Source organism: Anolis sagrei, chromosome 1, assembly GCF_037176765.1.
Source record: "Anolis sagrei isolate rAnoSag1 chromosome 1, rAnoSag1.mat, whole genome shotgun sequence".
In the NCBI taxonomy this organism is placed as follows: domain Eukaryota; kingdom Metazoa; phylum Chordata; class Lepidosauria; order Squamata; family Dactyloidae; genus Anolis; species Anolis sagrei.
Window position 1 is genome coordinate 32,539,683 of NC_090021.1, and position 16,373 is coordinate 32,556,055.

Consider the following 16,373-nt stretch of genomic DNA (forward strand, 5'->3'; position numbering starts at 1 on the left):
TATCTTCAAACCATGTAGAGTTTAATGAAAGAAGGAACAACTTGACAACAATGTTTTTCATTCAGCTGCCCAGTACTCCAACAGAAACAGCTTCTGAGGAACAGATCAGCCAAAGATAGCATGGTCTGTAAATAATAAAAATGGAGAACAGAATCACTGAGTTATACAAAACAACTTTCCTATGCAATCATTTGATTAAAGACATACTTTTAATGCAGTTTTTTCCCAATTGTGGTGCCCAGAACTAGGTATAGTATTCTTGTTGAGGTCTGACCAATGCAGCATAGAGTGGTGCTATTACCTCCCTTGATCTGGTCACTGTGCCCCTGTTGACACAGTCTAGAATTGCATTGGGTTGTTTTTAGCTGCAGCATTAAACTGGTGACGAATGTCATGGTGATATGCCCAAGTATCTCAGGCTGAGATTCTACACAGAAGAGAATGGTGTGTGGAAGTATTATATGTGCGTATATGTATTGATTTTATTCCAGCAGAGCTTTATGGTCCAAAAATAGTTACCAGTATTTATTTATCATGCCAGAAGCAAGTTGAAGATACAGTTAAAATGCATTTAAAAGCACAAAGTGTTTTAAAACTTGGCATTATGCTAAATGTCCTTTCACCTGGAGTGCCTCTGGAGTCGCTCCATTGCAATGCCTGATCACAATCTCCCAAAGCAGTTACTATGCTTCCAACTCAAGAAGTGGACAGGAAAAGTGAGCTTAAAGCCAATCTTAAAAACTGTGACATAGGAAGCTGGGAAGCCCTGGCCCTTGATTGCTCTAACTGGAGGTCAGCTGTGACCAGCAGTGCTGCAGAATTCAAAGTGGTACGAATGGAGGGTGAAAAGAGAAAAATGCCAAGAGGAAAGCACTTCAAGCCAACCCTGATCGGGACTGCCTTCCACCTGAAAATTGATGTCCTCACTGTGGGAGAACATGTGGATCAAGAATAAGGCTCCACAGCCACCTATGGACCCACAACCAAGACACTACACTTGGAGGACCATCATCCTCGGGCTATGAGGGATTGCCTAAGAGAGATGTGGCAGGGCTCAGGTTGCATTGTAGTAGATGGTCTGTGGTTTGCTCTTCTCCGCACTCGCATGTCGTGGACTACACTATGTAGCCCCATTTCTTAATGTTAGCTCTGCATCTCGTGGTGCCAGAGTGCAGCCTGTTCAGCACCTTCCAGGTCATCCAGTCTTCTGTGTGCCCAAGAGGGAATTTCTTATCCAGTCTTAGCCACTGATTGAGGTGCTGGGTTTTAGCCTGCCACTTTTGGACTCTTGTTTACTGAGATGTTCCTGCGAGTATCTCTGTAGATCTTAGGAAGCTGTTTCTTGAATAGTGAAGAGAAGCAAACACAATCCCAGCTATTGGCTGGCCAAACTTTCAAGGAGATATTGTGTGTGTGTGTGTGTTTTGTTTTGTTTTGTTTTTTTAAATGGGACTAGAGGGAAAAATTACATAGTTCTCATTTGAATTATCATGTGTTGCACACAGGACTGGTTGGAAAGAAAAATTGTAAGGAGCAAAGTTCTTTCTGCTCTTTGTCAGTGGCACTTCTCTTGGCCATAAAGGTTAAACCCCTGCAGAATTGTAGGCAATTTTAGATAAGGTTAAAACTAGACAAATAAACACAGCCTTTCTTCTCATTATTCTGAAAGTGGTGACCGAAATGAATCCAATAGTAATTGTATATAATTCCATCTTGTGCATATTGGTCTGTGGTCAGCAGTTTGCTGTTGGTAATTCAGTTACAATTGAATCCAAAGGAAGAAGAAAATGATGTGGTGGGAAGAGAGAAAAGGAAAAGAAAATGCAGTGGTGAACAGGTTAAAAAAACAGGTAAATGAAGAAGATGGACAGCTTGTAGACAACAAACCGTTAGTGATGCCCTTGAATTTAACCAGGTATTTAAAGAAAAAATGACAGACTTAAATAACAGTAATATGTATCTAGAGTACACTATATATGAGCTTACCTTTTTCTGGAAAATGCCTTTTTTCTCTGTTCTGAGGAGGAGTTATCCTTATCCAAGAGGTCCTCCCACTAATGTATTCGTGCTTCTCTACTATATAATTTTCCATTGAAGTCCGGTTCGACTGTGGATAATGTCTCCTCTGAGGCCTGAGCCAGGTTGATTCAAGCTTGCTTTCCAGCCAGCAGTTGGATTCCCTCATCCGATTATAATCTATTAGGCGCTTTTGCTCTTCTGCAGACATGGCTGGTTGAACAGACTTAGCCATAGTAATGAGATAAATCCCTGCTTCAATGGACAAAAAGAAGCCGCCACGTGAGCTGATATCCCTGCTTGGTTGACATGGAAATGAAACCTAAGAAGATAGGAAAATTGACCTCGATAGTCAATCCCGACAGGTAGGGGAGATAGAAAGAGAGGAGAGTCCTTCTAGCAGGCCTACTGAAGCATCACTTTTTAAAAAAGCTCCTCAGCCCTAAAATCTCTCCATTGGCATCCTATGATGAATGCATACTTGAGACTGATCTTGCAGTTCTTAGCCCTGAGAGCTGGCCATTCTCACCTTATGCTACAGTCCCTCGATAAAATTGGGTTCTGGACTTTCAGGTGATTTTGGTGCGGATATGGTCTTTGTCGAAATTGTTTATTTGGTGTTAAGCTTGTTCCTAAACAGCTAATGGAATATATCCTATATCAATCAATATGTTGATTATACTAGCCCAAGGTTATGACAAAAAGCTATAATATGTATAGAACAGTGTAAATATGTAACAGAAGGAAATATGTAACAGAAAACATTAAACAAAGGTTATTATCAATCTCACACAAAGAATAAAAACTGCAAATTACAGATAAATGTTGGACGAATCTACCCTAGTGGTTCCCAAACTCTTTTAGACCAGGGACCACTTGACGAGGGACCATTTTGACCAGGGACCGCTCTCCAACATTAGTACCAAAAAGATAACAAATCTGTTTTTGGTCAACTTTAGAGTCAATGTATTGTAGAAGGCTTTTATGGCTGGAATCTCTGGGTTGTTGTGTAAGTTTATCATCTTACAACCTCTGACCTCACAACCTCTGAAGATGCCTGCCATAGATGCAGGCAAAACGTCAGGAGAAAATGCTTCTGGGACATGACCATATAGCCCGAAAAACTTACAACAACCCAACTTTAGATTTGGTTTGCTTATTTGGGATGCTGATTCAGAAAATTGCATTGGATAAACCACATCAGCTCTAGTTTCTGATACAGAACATATACCATCCTGTAGTCACCATGTGCTCTCCCAAAGAAAACCATATTTAATCTAGACCTGATGTGGTAGTAGTAATCTTTCGTGGGTAGTCAGGTTCTCTCCTCTCAACATCCCTGTTGCCTTGGCACTGTAAGAGGTTTTGCAAGACCAGTCGCTTTTGTTGTCAAGTGGTTTCGAGGCAATTGTGTTGTAATGGTGAAGCCACTGACCATATTTTCGTTCTTGTGGACTGGTGGTGGTCCATAGACCACTGGTTGGGGACACTGATCTACTCTATATACTTATATATGAGTCTAGAAATTTCAGCTAAAAATCGACCTGAATAAACTTGGGTCAACTTATCCACATGTCAATGTGGATTCTGTAACTTAACTTTTACCAAAAAAGGAACCAGTCCCTTCTTTAAGTATTGTGGTGAAATGTTTAGTCTGATCTAGAAGAACTTAAAACAAGCACTGATATCCCTGCTCTCTCCGCCATGGCATCACTTCTGGTCTTTTTTTTAATACAGCAGTACTTCTGCTCCATGCAATAACCCTTGACTTATCCATGGATCATATAAAAATCCATAATTTTGATCCCCAAACCTGTTCTAGCCTTATACGTGATGTCAACTTATATACGAGTATATAAAGTAGATGTTATCTGAAATTCTTCCCTTCATTCACTCAGCATCATCCAGTCACCTCCACTCCCAACCCACTCTCTTAACAGACTTTTCTAACTGTCACCAAATAATCCTCCTGTCCAGAGAAAAGGCCCTTTAAAAAATCTTCCTCTCCCCCACAGAAATCTAAAATCACATAATATTCTGTGCTGGAACTGAGTACCTTTACTTATTCCCAATCATTCCTTGATACTTACAGAATGCTACTCCATAACATATTAGCAAGTTTTCTTTTTTTCTTTTTCCTCTTTCCCCTGCATTGCACCAGGATGCAGTTTACAAGGAAGAGGCATAAAAACAGGATTTCCATGTTTTGAAAAGAAAAAAAAGGAAGAGCATGCATTTCTTGTTTCAAACCAGTAGAACTACTAACAATATTTCTAACCATTTGAGTTAAATAGTCATTTCACCTTCCCTTTCCCCCTTCCCTCTCTTCTGACTGCTGCCTCACCAACTCCATCAATCTGCCTTGCTCCATTGCCCTCAAATGGCCAGACATTCCTTCACCATCTGGCATGGCTCGCTTGCCTTTCCCCTCACGGTCTGTTTCCCTTCTTTTCTACACTCAGAACTGCTGTCACTACCTTTTTCTTTCTTTCTTTCTCCTTCTCTGGTCCCATCTACACGGCCATATTATGCAGAATCCTGCAAATCTTTTGGGAAGACAGGTAGACAAACATCAACGTTGTGGGAGAAGCCAAGACCATCAGCATTGAACTGATGATTCTTCTCCATCAACTTCGCTGGATTGGCCATGTTGTCTGAATGCCGGATTACCATCTTTCAAAGCAGTTACTTTATTCTCAGCTCATGAACGGAAAACAGAATGTCGGTGGACAGGAAAAGAGATTTAAAGATGGGCTTAAAGCTAACCTTAAAAAATGTGGCATAGACACCGAGAACTGGGAAGCCCTGGTCCTTTAACGTTCTAACTACAGGTCAGCTATTGTCAATGGTGCTATGGATTTTGAAGAGGTACAAGTGGAGGGCAAAAGGGAGAAAGTGCCAAGAGGAAAGCACATCAAGCAAACTCTTGTCCGGACAACCTTACATCTGGAAATATAGGTCCTCAGAGTGAAATGCCATGTGGATTTAGCGTGTGGTCTCTACAGTTATAGAAACATAGAGTTGGAAGAGATTTTGTGGACACCCAATCCTACCCCATGCAAAGAAGCAGGAAAATCGCATTCAAAGCACCCTAACAGATGGCCACCCAGCCTCTGTTTAAAAGTCTCCAAAGAAGGAGCCTCCACCACACTTCAGAGCAGCAACTTCCACTGCTGAACAGCTCTCACAGTCAGGAAGTTATTCCTAATGTTCAGGTGAAATCTCCTTTCCTGTAGTTTGAAGCCATTGTTCCGCATCCTAGTCTCCAGGGCAACAGAAAACAAGCTTGCTTCCTCCTCCCTATGACTTCCCCTAACATATTTATACATTACCCTCATCATGCCTCCTCTTAGCCTTCTCGTCTGCAGGATAAACACGCCCAGCTCTTTAAACCACTCATCAAAGGGCTTGTTCTCCAGACCCTGGATCATTTTAGTCGCCCTCCTCTGGACACATTCCAGCTTGTCAATATCTCTCTTTAATTGTGGTGCCCAGAAAAAAGACACAGTATTCCAGGTATGGTCTGACCAAGGCAGAATAGAAGGGTAGCATGACTTCCCGGGACTTAATCTACGAACTCATCACCAAGTCTCTTCCCCTTGAAGGCAATCATATTCAGCTACAACTGATTGTCTATAGAACAGTAAACTACCATACAATGCAGTAAAACTGCATTCTGAAATTGCATTATATGGCAATGTAGATGGCACATCTGAAAGATCTCAGTGGAGCTGTGAGGACAGACACTGACAGGCAGGAGGCAAAGCAGCAGAGGACATTTAAAAAAACCTTCAGACATTAAAAAAAATCAGTTGCATATTTTTTTCCTCAGGATGATGTAAAGTAACCTAATCAACCATGGCTCACATCAGGCCCGTAGCCAGGATTTCGTTTCGGGGGGGGGGGGGTAAATTTTTTCAGGGGGGGGGGTTCAGGGGCGGCCTGAGTTTCCTGAGTTTCGGGGGGGGGGGGTGAGTCTGAGTGAAAGAGGGTCTACCCTAGCAAACCTTTTGTATCATTACCCCAATACCCCCATGCATATGGGATATATTGAGTATGGTGATCAGATCATGATTTGAATAAACATAAGAGTTTAAATAATGCACCAGTAAGGCCTTTTCGCGAACCACCATGAGAATTTCGGGGGGGGGGGGGCTGAAGCCCCTCAAGCCCCCCCCCCCCCCCCGGCTACATGCCTGGCTCACATTTTTAAAATTCCCAAAAGCAAACCTTAATTTGGTCATTTTATTATACAAGGAACAAAACAGTTTGATATCACTTTAACTGTCATGGTTGTATCCTCTTGAATTCTGAGATTTCTCATTTGGTGAAGTACTTAGTATTTTTCAGTAGACAGTTGCTTCCTTTCAGCTTGACCTACCACCTATCTCTTATTTTGTGTATGCTGAAATAAAATAAGAGAGACGAGGAGGCATATGTACTCTGATCTCACTGGGAAACAGTTGAGATACTAAATGTAACCACTAAACAGTGTTCAAATACTGTTGCAACACATATTCTTGCATCCCTCTATTTGTATCCTTTCATTTATTCCTACCTTTAGCTTTTGATATCAATCAATGTGAGAACTGGCTGTCTTTCTAATCCCATGACTGCCAAATTTGCTCGGGAGTTTTTATTGTAGGACTTTGTCAAAGGCTTTTTGAAAGCCCACCTATGCGATGTGGACAGGCTCACCCCATCCAGATGTTTGCTGATACATACCTGAGCCTTTCAGTGCTTCGATTTCTGGCAAAGAGGAGTTGCCAGTTGGGTTCCTAAGTTAGATTTCAACAGTGAATGTAAAACACAGAACCTTAAGGAAGTTCCAAAAGTGCTTAGCAACAATCATTTCAAACCTTCATAACTAAGCCAGTATAATGGGTTTTTGGGAGCTTTCCGGGCTGTATGGCCATGTTCCAGAAGCATTATCTCCTGTCATTTTGCCTGCATCTATGGAAGGCATCCTCAGAGGTTGTGATGTCTGTTGGGAACTAGGAAAAGGGGGTTTATATATCCGTGGAATGTCCATGGTGGGAGAAAGAACTTTTGTCTGTTTAAGGTAGGTGTGGATGTTTCAGCTGACCACCTTGATTAACATATAATAGCCTAGCAGTTTTAAGGTCTGCCTTCTTACTGCCTGGGGGAATCCCAGACAAGAAACAATCAGGGCCAGCTAATCACCTCCCAACAACCTCTGAGGATGCCTGCCATAGATGCAGGCAAAATGTCATGCTTCTAGAACATGGCCATACAGCCTGGAAAGCTCACAACAACCTAGTGATTCAAGCCATGAAAGCCTTCATCAATACATTAAGTCAGTGTATTCAACCTTCCATTAATAAGAGAGCCATTCAGCAGTGGAACTCTCTGCCCCGGAGTGTGGTGGAGGCTCCTTCCTTGGAAGCTTTTAAGCAGAGGCTGGATGGCCATTTGTCAGGGGTGATTTGAATGCAATATTCCTGCTTCTTGGCAGGGGGTTGGACTGGATGGCCCATGAGGTCTCTTCCAACTCTTTGATTCTATGATTCTATGAATAAAATGAAGCTGCTCTTCTCCTTTGGTGGTGCACAATAAACAAAGACAAACCATATAATATAATAAGTACTATAGTTAGATCCCTTACAGATGTCATTTTCTTTTATTTTCTCCAATTTTTTAAATTCAAATTTACAAAGAAAAAACGTACTTGTGAAATACAACACAAAATTAAATTAAAACTACAAAACCCACAATTTCTTATTACATATTAAAGCAACTAGCACACCTTTAACTGTCATTTTCAAGAGAAGTAAAATGCAGTAGAATCTCAGGTAACGGGGATTGGAAGATGTCGGATAAATGGTGCTTCTGGTTGCTTGAGAGTTACAATGGAAAATTATGAAAAATCAGGACAGTAAATAAAGAGCAACACTCAAAAAGCAGCAGAATTCCAGAAATGAATCAATCAGGGCCAGCTAACACCTCCCAACAAAGGATTCCCCAGGCAGGAAGCAGCCAGGCTTTGAAGCTGCAAGGCCATTAAATGCTAATTAAGGTAGCCATTTGCAACATTCACACTTGCCTCAAGCAAACAAAAGTCCTGTCTCCCATCCCGGACATTCCACAGATATATAAACCTCACTTGCCTAGTTTCCAACAGACCTCACAACCTCTGAGGATGCCTGTCACAGACGTGGGTGAAACCTAAGGAGAGAATGCTTCTGAAACATGACCATACAGCCCAGAAAACTCACAACAACCCAGATCTTATATCCCCTAAACTGCATTGACTTGGTATTAACATTAATTAACAAATTAACACAAACTTAACCTAATGTAACACAGGGCCCATCCACACAGCCATATAACCCAGAATATCAAGGCAGGAGATCCCACAAAATTTGCTTTGAACTGGGTTATCTGAGTCCACACTCAGATAATGTGGGATTTTCTGCCCTGATGTTCTGGGATATAGAACTGTGTGGAAGGGCCCCCAGAATATCAAGCTAGGTTCTCAACCTGGGGTCCCCAGATGTTTTTGGCCTTCAACGCCCAGAAATCCTAACAGCTGGTAAACTGGCTAGGATTTCTGGGAGTTGTAGGCCAAAAACATCTGGGGACCCCAGGTTGAGAACCACTGATAGTACACAATATCTGCTTTGAACTGGATTATATGAAGGCCCTTCCAGATAGGCCCTATATCCCAGGATCTGATCTCAAATTTTCCATTTATCCCAGGTTATCTGGCAATGGGGACTCATCCAATCCAGTTTAAAGCTGAAAACCTGGGATGTAGGGCCTGTCTGGAAGGGCCCAGCGTCCACACTGCCATATAAACCAGTTCAAAGCAGATAATGTGGGGCTTTATACAGCCACAATTACATTACTGTGGGCCCTTCCACACAGCCCTATATCCCAGAATATCAAGACAGAAAATCCCACAATATCTGCTTTGAACTGGGTTATCTGAGTCCACACTGACATATATTCCAATTGTAGGATTTTCTGCCTTGATATCCTGGGATATAGGGCTGTGTGGAAGGGCCCACAGCCCTATATTCCTGGATATCAAGGCAGAAAAATCCCACATTGTGTGAGTGTGGATTCTGATAATCCGGTTCAAAGGAGATATTGTAGGATTTTCTGCCTTGATATCCTGGGATATAGGGCTGTGTGGAAGGGCCCACAGTCCACACTTTGATAATGTGGGGTTTGTCTGGGATCTAGGCCTAGGTGGAAAGGACCTCAGTTCCACGTGGCCTCTGTTGAGCTGGAAGGTGGCTTAATGAAGCCCCGCCCCCTTGCGCCGCACTCAGAAGCCCCGCCCCTTCTCCTTTGCGATTGGCAGGCCGTCCATCCTTCCACGGCCCCTGATTGGTTGAGAAGATGGCCTCGGAAGTCTGCCGAGCGAGCAGAGCCGTCTGCGCATGCGGAAGCCGGTCGCGAGCTATCTCTCGAGGGAGGCGGACGTTTCATTTTTTTGAGCTGAGGGGAGGGAAAGGAAGCAAGCACGCCTGCCTGAATGAGCGACTGCTGTTGGTTGTGTGAGGAGAGATTATGGCGGGTGGAGGCTGAGGGAGCGAGGCCCAGGTTGGGGTAGGATAGGCAAGGTCAGGGAAACACCTGAGGAGGAGGAAGAGAAGGAGAAGATACTGTTTAGCAGGCTGAGGGGGGCCTTGGCCTGAGTGTGTGGACAGCAGAGGCTGTACTGTGTGTGAGAGAGAGTGAGCGTGGGGGTATTTAGTTTGGAAATGATAATATTGCAGTAGCATAGTAGGGAAGCTGTCTTGTTATATATATATGAGTGATTGGGGGTATTTAGTGGGAAATACTATTATTGCACTCATATTATTATGAGTGATTGTGGGGGTATTAAGTGGGAAATAATATTATTGCAATATTTAGTGAAAAATAATATTATTGCACTCATATTATTATGAGTGATTGTGGGGGTATTTAGTGGGAAATAATATTATTGCAGTATTTAGTGGGAAATAATATTATTGCATTCTTACTATGAGTGATTGTGGGGGTATTTAGTGAGAAATAGTATTATTGCAGTATTTAGTGGGAAATTATATTATTGCACTCATAATATTATTATGAGTGATTGTGGGGGTATTTAGTGGGAAATAATATTACTGCACTCATATTATTATGAGTGATTGTGGGGGTATTTAGTGAGAAATAGTATTGCAGTATTTAGTGGGAAATAATATTATTGCACTCATAATATTATAATGAGTGATTGTGGGGATATTAAGTAGGAAATAATATTATTGCAGTAGTGGGGAAAATAGAGGGAGGCAGAAGAAAAGGAGTTTTCTGGAAGCAGGGAAGATGCATATTGTGATATTGGACTAGCCTTGCAATTGTGGGGATGTGGCAAGGCCTATTTGTTTAGCTCTTTGTGTCCAAACTGTGGGAAATAATATTGCAATAACATAGAAGTGAGAGAGAAGGGTCATAAGAGGAGGAGGAGTTCTCTGAGGATAGGAAAAATGCATGGCATGGGGTTGGAGTAACTTTGCAATTCTGTATTTGAGGAATCTATTTAGCTGTGAGTGTCCCAGCTGTGGAAAATAATTTTGCAATACTTGGGAGGGAAAAGGGAGGTAGAAAAGGAGTGCTTTCCTGGCACCAGGAGTAGTCTTGCAAGTGTGTATGGGGTGGTACTCAGCTGTCTAAACTGTGGAAAATAATCATGTAATAGCATAGTAGGGGGGAAGGGGAGGAGCATTTTTCTGAGAGGAGGAAAAATGCATGCTGTGTGGGTGGAATAATCTTGTAACTGTATGTGTCTAAGGGGCAGGATGGGGTGTGTTCAGAGAGAGAGTCACTAAAGCATTGGGAGAAGTGGTTGTAGAGAGAAGGGATTATAGGAAGGAGATTCTCAGTAGGTGGAGAGTATCTGTCTCTGATTTGGAAACTGAATAGAGAAGGGGAGTGGCTCAAGGGTCAGGATGGGTGGTGAGGGAGCTGATATGGGGGAGCCTGGGGAGGGTGGCGAGGAGAGTGGTGGTGAGCCCTTGAAAGTGGCTGTGGTGCATCCCTTCCAGCAGAATGGATGTCTCCCAGGCAAAGAGATTGAACACAGCAGTTGCTCCACACCTTTGGTAGCTGAGAGCGATGTGGAACTTGGAAGTGGTGTCCCTTCCTTTCCTAATCTTGAGGAGCATCCAGAGGTGGAAGCGATGCTGTCCTCCTCCACATCAGGAAGTAAGCTGACCACTCGGCTTTCCAAGCGCAGGCTGGTGGTGCTGGCTATCTTCAGCTTGTACTCCCTGGTAAATGCCTTCCAGTGGATCCAGTATAGTATATTGACAACTATCTTCATTGAATACTACAATGTCTCAACTTCTCAGATTGATTGGCTCTCCATGGCATACATGGTGACATACATTCCTCTGATTTTTCCAGCCACTTGGCTGCTGGACATTCGTGGCCTTCGCCTCACTGCCTTGCTGGGCTCTGGACTCAACTGTTTGGGTGCTTGGATTAAGTGTGCCAGTGTTCAACGAAACCTCTACCCAGTTACCTTGTTGGCACAGATTGTGTGTTCTGTAGCTCAGGTTTTTATTTTGGGACTGCCCTCTCGGATTGCCTCTGTCTGGTTTGGACCCAAGGAAGTGTCCACTGCTTGCGCTGTAGCTGTGCTTGGAAATCAGGTAAGGGGGATGGAGGATGCTTGGGTTGGATATCTCTGCAAAAAGGTGCTCACGTGAAGAACTTATGTGCAAAATGGATTAAAAGACAAGAGTCTTTATGCATAGGATGAAAAGCTTAATTGTTGTGTGGTAATTACATAGTTGCAGATTGTCTATATTGGTACTTGAAGCAGCTTTATTTGTAAAAAAGCAAAGGATGTGTGAAGTTGAATCACAGAGACCTCTTAAGTCATCAAGCTTTCTGATGTGGTGGACCTGCAACTTTTTTTCAACGTGCCAGAAATGTACTGCATCTGTGCCATATTATAATATGTGCAGTTTTCTCCAAACTCGCTAAGGTAGCCAATGGCTTATAGACTGGCATGAACCACCACTCTGAGGAACTCTGATCTAGTTATGTCTTTGCTAAGGCAGGATTGTATTGTAACTTATTAAGGTTATCCATGAGGTAAATAAGATTACCATATGATAGACAACAATTAGTGTTATTTCCATTATTATTATTATGTTTGTTTATACCCCACTTTTTCTCTCCACAAAGGAGACTGTGATTTAAGTGGAGATAACCCAGTGAGCCTTGCTAACACAGTAATGTTTTGAAATCCTGTTCTTGATTGGTCTAGGATTTGGAATGAGTGTTGCTTTATCATTGTGGAATATAAAGGAAAAAGCAATTTCTTGCATTTTTCTAGTTATATGTTTTTCCTGACATTACAGAGGAGAATTCTGAACATCTGCAAACTCAGAATCTCAGCTATAGAGTTAGAGTCATTACAGAGAGAATACAGATTGCTAGTATAGTTTATGATCAGTTATTACTGCTAATGCTTTGGTGTAAATGTTAGAGTGAGGATCACTGGCTGGACAAATAAATCATACAGAATATGATGTTGTATGAAACTCTGCCAGAAAAAGTGTATCACATTACCTGTATACAACTGATCATGTCCAAAAGTAGCCAAGAAAAATGTGTTACTGAAATACCATGACCTTAAATAACCCCATTAGTGGCTATCACATCACAGGTTAATGAAGGAATAATATGCTTTCTAACTATCTTTTTTGTTACTTTTATATAATGTAACAATCTCTTTTTAGCTTTTAAAACTTGTTATTACATTGGTATGTCTTTACAGCTAGGCACAGCAATTGGCTTCTTATTGCCCCCAGTCTTAGTTCCAAACACAGCTGATGACATGGATCTCATGGGGTATAACATACGAAATATGTTCTATGGAACAGCAGCCATATCTACATTCCTCTTTATCCTAGTAGCATTTGGTAAGTAGAACATAACTGTGGTCATTTTACTTCAAACTGAAGAGAGCAATGCAATTTGAATTCATAAACGTGGAACACTCTAAATTGAAGGCTGGGGTCCATCTATACTTTAGAATGAATCCAGTTTAACCTTACTTTAACATTCTCTGTCAAAGAGTGCTAGTCCCTCATGAAAGTACAAATTCCAAGATTCCATAGCACTGAATTATGGCAGTTAAAGTGGCATCAAATTCTATTCATTCTATCGTGTAGATGCAGTCTTGATCACAGATGAAGCTATATTTGACCATCCATTTTAAGCCATAAATTCTTTCTTAACTTGGATAACAGCAAGGGAAAAAAGCAAGCATTTCTGAGTAATTCTACTGTTCAAAGTGTTGAACAAGATTTTTCTCTCTTTAAAAATGCATAGAATTCAACAATGTTTCCATTTACCTTTTCAAGACATCTCAAATGAAGGCAAGGGCAATCCCACTCTGAACAAAACTCTGTAATAGCTTTGTCTCAGAGTTGCCTTGAAAACGGCAACACGCTCTGTGTGGGGTTGTCTTTGAAGGCTGTTCAGAAGCTTCAAATGGTCCACTGGGTGGCAGCCGGATTGCTCACTGGCGTGGCGTACAGGGAGCACACAACCCCCAGTTACGTCAGCTCCACTGGCTGCCAGTCTGCTATCAACCACAATCCAAAGTGCTGGCGTTAGCCTATAAAGCCCTAAATAGTTCCAGCCCAGCCTACCTGTCCGAACATATCTCCCTCTATGATCTACCTTGGAGGCTAAGATCATCAGGGGAGGCCCTGTTCTCAATTCCACCTCCTTCTCAAGCTGGTGGGGACGAGAGACAGGACCTTCTCAGTGGTGGCCCCTTGTCTATAGAACTCCCTTTCCAGCAAGATTAGAAAAGCCCATTCTTGCTTGGCCTTCAGGAAAAAGTTAAAAGCATGGCTCTGGGACCAAATCTTTGGCCAGTAAATTTGAACAATGCAATAAGAAAGTATGAAATAAGACAGTGAAGAATGGAATGTCCCTGGAATAGGACTCTGATTGTGTGATTTTAACTGATGTTTTAATATTAATGTTTTTAATTGTTTGGTTTTTGACGTGTTGTTTATTTATGTATGCTTATGTGTGTCATCGAATCGTTGCCTTTGTAAGGCTTCTCTGAGTCTTCTCTATATGCTACATTTTCCCTAGATGTTTATATTTATTTATTGTGATAGAAGCAAATTGAGAATACAATTATAATATATATATAAAAACTACAAAGTTAAAAACTTGGCATTATGCTAAATTTCCTTTGATCAGAGGTTGGCCACTTCAAGTGCTCTGGTGTTGCTATAAGGAGGTCCCCCATTGTGCATGTGGCAGGGCTAGGACTACATTGTAGTGGTCTGTGGTTTGCTCTTCTCCACAGTCGCATGTTGTGGACTCCACTTTGGCCCCATTTCTTTTCCCCAGTGATTTCAAGGTAGCACACGTGGCCCTACTTACTTTGTTATTAAAAACAATAAATAGAACTACATGTAAAAACTAGAGATAATCCCCAAAGGCAGTGATAAAAAGTTACCGTTATTAAGTGAAAGGTTGAAACAATACAGCAATTTCAGTAAGAAAAAAATAAAAATCTTTGATACAGTGCAAGGCAGCATCTGTAACACTTGATAGCAAAAAGTATCTGAAAAAGAACAAACAAAAGTCTAGTCTCAGCCTGGGAATTACTGCAAGTTGGGAAAAGATAACACTGTACTTGGTCTGCTTCTGGGTTTGCTGACATTTGAGTAACAAGAATGATTGACAAAACTTATATTTCTGTAATTTTCTTCCTAGTGTTTAAGGAAAAACCTAAATATCCTCCAAGTCAGTCTCAAGCAGTTCTCCTCAATGTATCTACAGAAGATCACTCGTATATAAAATCGATTGTCAACCTGTTCAAAAATGTTCCTTTTGTTCTTTTGCTAATAAGTTATGGTGAGTATTGGATCATTTGTGTATATCAGAGGTAGCCAAGTACAACTCTTGGAGATGACATTTTCTATGGATAAAAATGGAAATTTGCAATAATAATAAAAGGCTCTGAAATGCTTCACAATGTCTAGTGGCTCTAGTAGGATAGGTAAGGTACAGTCACACTATATTTTTCAGGCAAATGTATGTCCAGGGGAGCCTTTTTTGAAACCCAAAATGTGAAAATGCCCCCATACCCAGTAAAGAAATTTGGGGGGCTATTCAATTTTTTTTAAAGGGAAGAAATTCATCCCTTCAAGGTCTCCTAAGAGCCAATACACTTCCTTAGCATTCCACATTGTGTACTTTAATATAGATTATCTAGAGCAGGGGTCCTCAAACTAAGACCCAGGGGCCGGATACGGCCCTCCAAGGTAGATTACCAGGCCCTCGCTCAGGGTCAACTTAAGTCTGAAATGACTTGAAAGCACACAATAACAACAACAAACCTATCTCATCAGGCAAAAGCCGGTTCACACTTCCCATTGAAATACTAATAAAGTTATATTTGTTAAAATTGTTCTTCATTTTTATTACTGTATTGTTTTAAAGTGTTTTTGCAGTACAAATATATGTGCAGTGTGCATAGGAATTCATTCTTTTTTTTTCAAATTATAATCTGGCCCTCCCAACAGTTTGAGGGATTGTGATCTGGCCCTCTGTTTAAAAAGTTTGTGGACCCCTGATCTAGAGCATCTGCACTTAAATTGATAAAATAGCATCCTATACATTAGCAAGTCTTCGTAAGAGAAATATATGACAGCAAACTGCTATATGGGTTGTTCCATTATTTGACAAGTTTCAGTTTATTCAAAATGCATGTAAACATTTTCATTTTGAATTGATATTGCTCCAATTCCTGTAGTTATCTGATATTTTCCTTAAATAGAACTTATGCTCAGAAATAAATGACTAACTAAATATTCCCCAAACATTTTTATTGAAACATTTATAAAGCCAAGAGTGTACGTCTATAAAAATATAGGATAACTTGTTCAGCTCCTCATAGGTTTTGCAGCAATGTTATTGCTTCATGTATTTTGATCTTTACAATTCAATAAAATTGTGCTCTGTATGATTCTGACATTCATGCTGAAGCAAGTTTAGTTCTTGTTCGAGATTTCATGTGAGTTCTGGAAGTGTCCCACATTTTATTGGGCTGTCTTACACATAAACTACCATGAGCCACATTTGCTTTTTTATATGCTGAACATGTTTTTGATGCTCTTTAAGTAGTGGTTGAGGTTCATGGGACATTTACTACCTTTCTCACCTATCTGCAGTAACAAAGGATTAATTTAGATAATTTGGCCTCAGAAATGCAAGATACCTGTGTTTTCTAGGCAATTGTTGCACCACCCTGAGTCCCTTCGAGGAGATAGGGCAGGCTATAAATAAAGTTTCATTCATTCATTCTTGCATGT

General features: G+C 41.2%; 2 protein-coding genes across 2 annotated transcripts in view; one reads left to right on the forward strand and one right to left on the reverse strand.

The window, feature by feature from the left end:
• SPATA45 (spermatogenesis associated 45) lies at positions 1-13,506 on the reverse strand. Its single transcript, XM_060754301.2, has 3 exons — positions 13,383-13,506; positions 1,987-2,338; positions 1-125 (listed from the first exon to the last, which is right to left on the reverse strand). Exons 2-3 carry the CDS (start codon positions 2,249-2,251, stop codon positions 106-108), a joined length of 285 nt encoding a protein of 94 aa, XP_060610284.1. The 5' UTR covers positions 2,252-2,338; positions 13,383-13,506; the 3' UTR covers positions 1-105.
• FLVCR1 (FLVCR choline and heme transporter 1) overlaps positions 9,401-16,373 on the forward strand; it is a 21,018-nt gene continuing 14,045 nt past the window's right edge. The window contains exons 1-3 of the mRNA XM_060754300.2: positions 9,401-11,666; positions 12,803-12,947; positions 14,773-14,913. Of these exons, the coding sequence (XP_060610283.2) occupies positions 10,962-11,666; positions 12,803-12,947; positions 14,773-14,913 (991 nt within the window). The 5' untranslated portion in view covers positions 9,401-10,961. The remainder of the gene's footprint in view (positions 11,667-12,802; positions 12,948-14,772; positions 14,914-16,373) is intronic.

Bases quoted from the DNA above. Each gene is read 5' to 3' on its own strand.
- SPATA45 (XM_060754301.2), bottom strand. From the start codon at position 2,251: ATGGCTAAGTCTGTTCAACCAGCCATGTCTGCAGAAGAGCAAAAGCGC. The intron at 126-1,986 runs GTAAGCTCATAT...TATTATTTACAG, and splicing joins AAGGCATTTTCCAGAAAAAG to ACCATGCTATCTTTGGCTGA.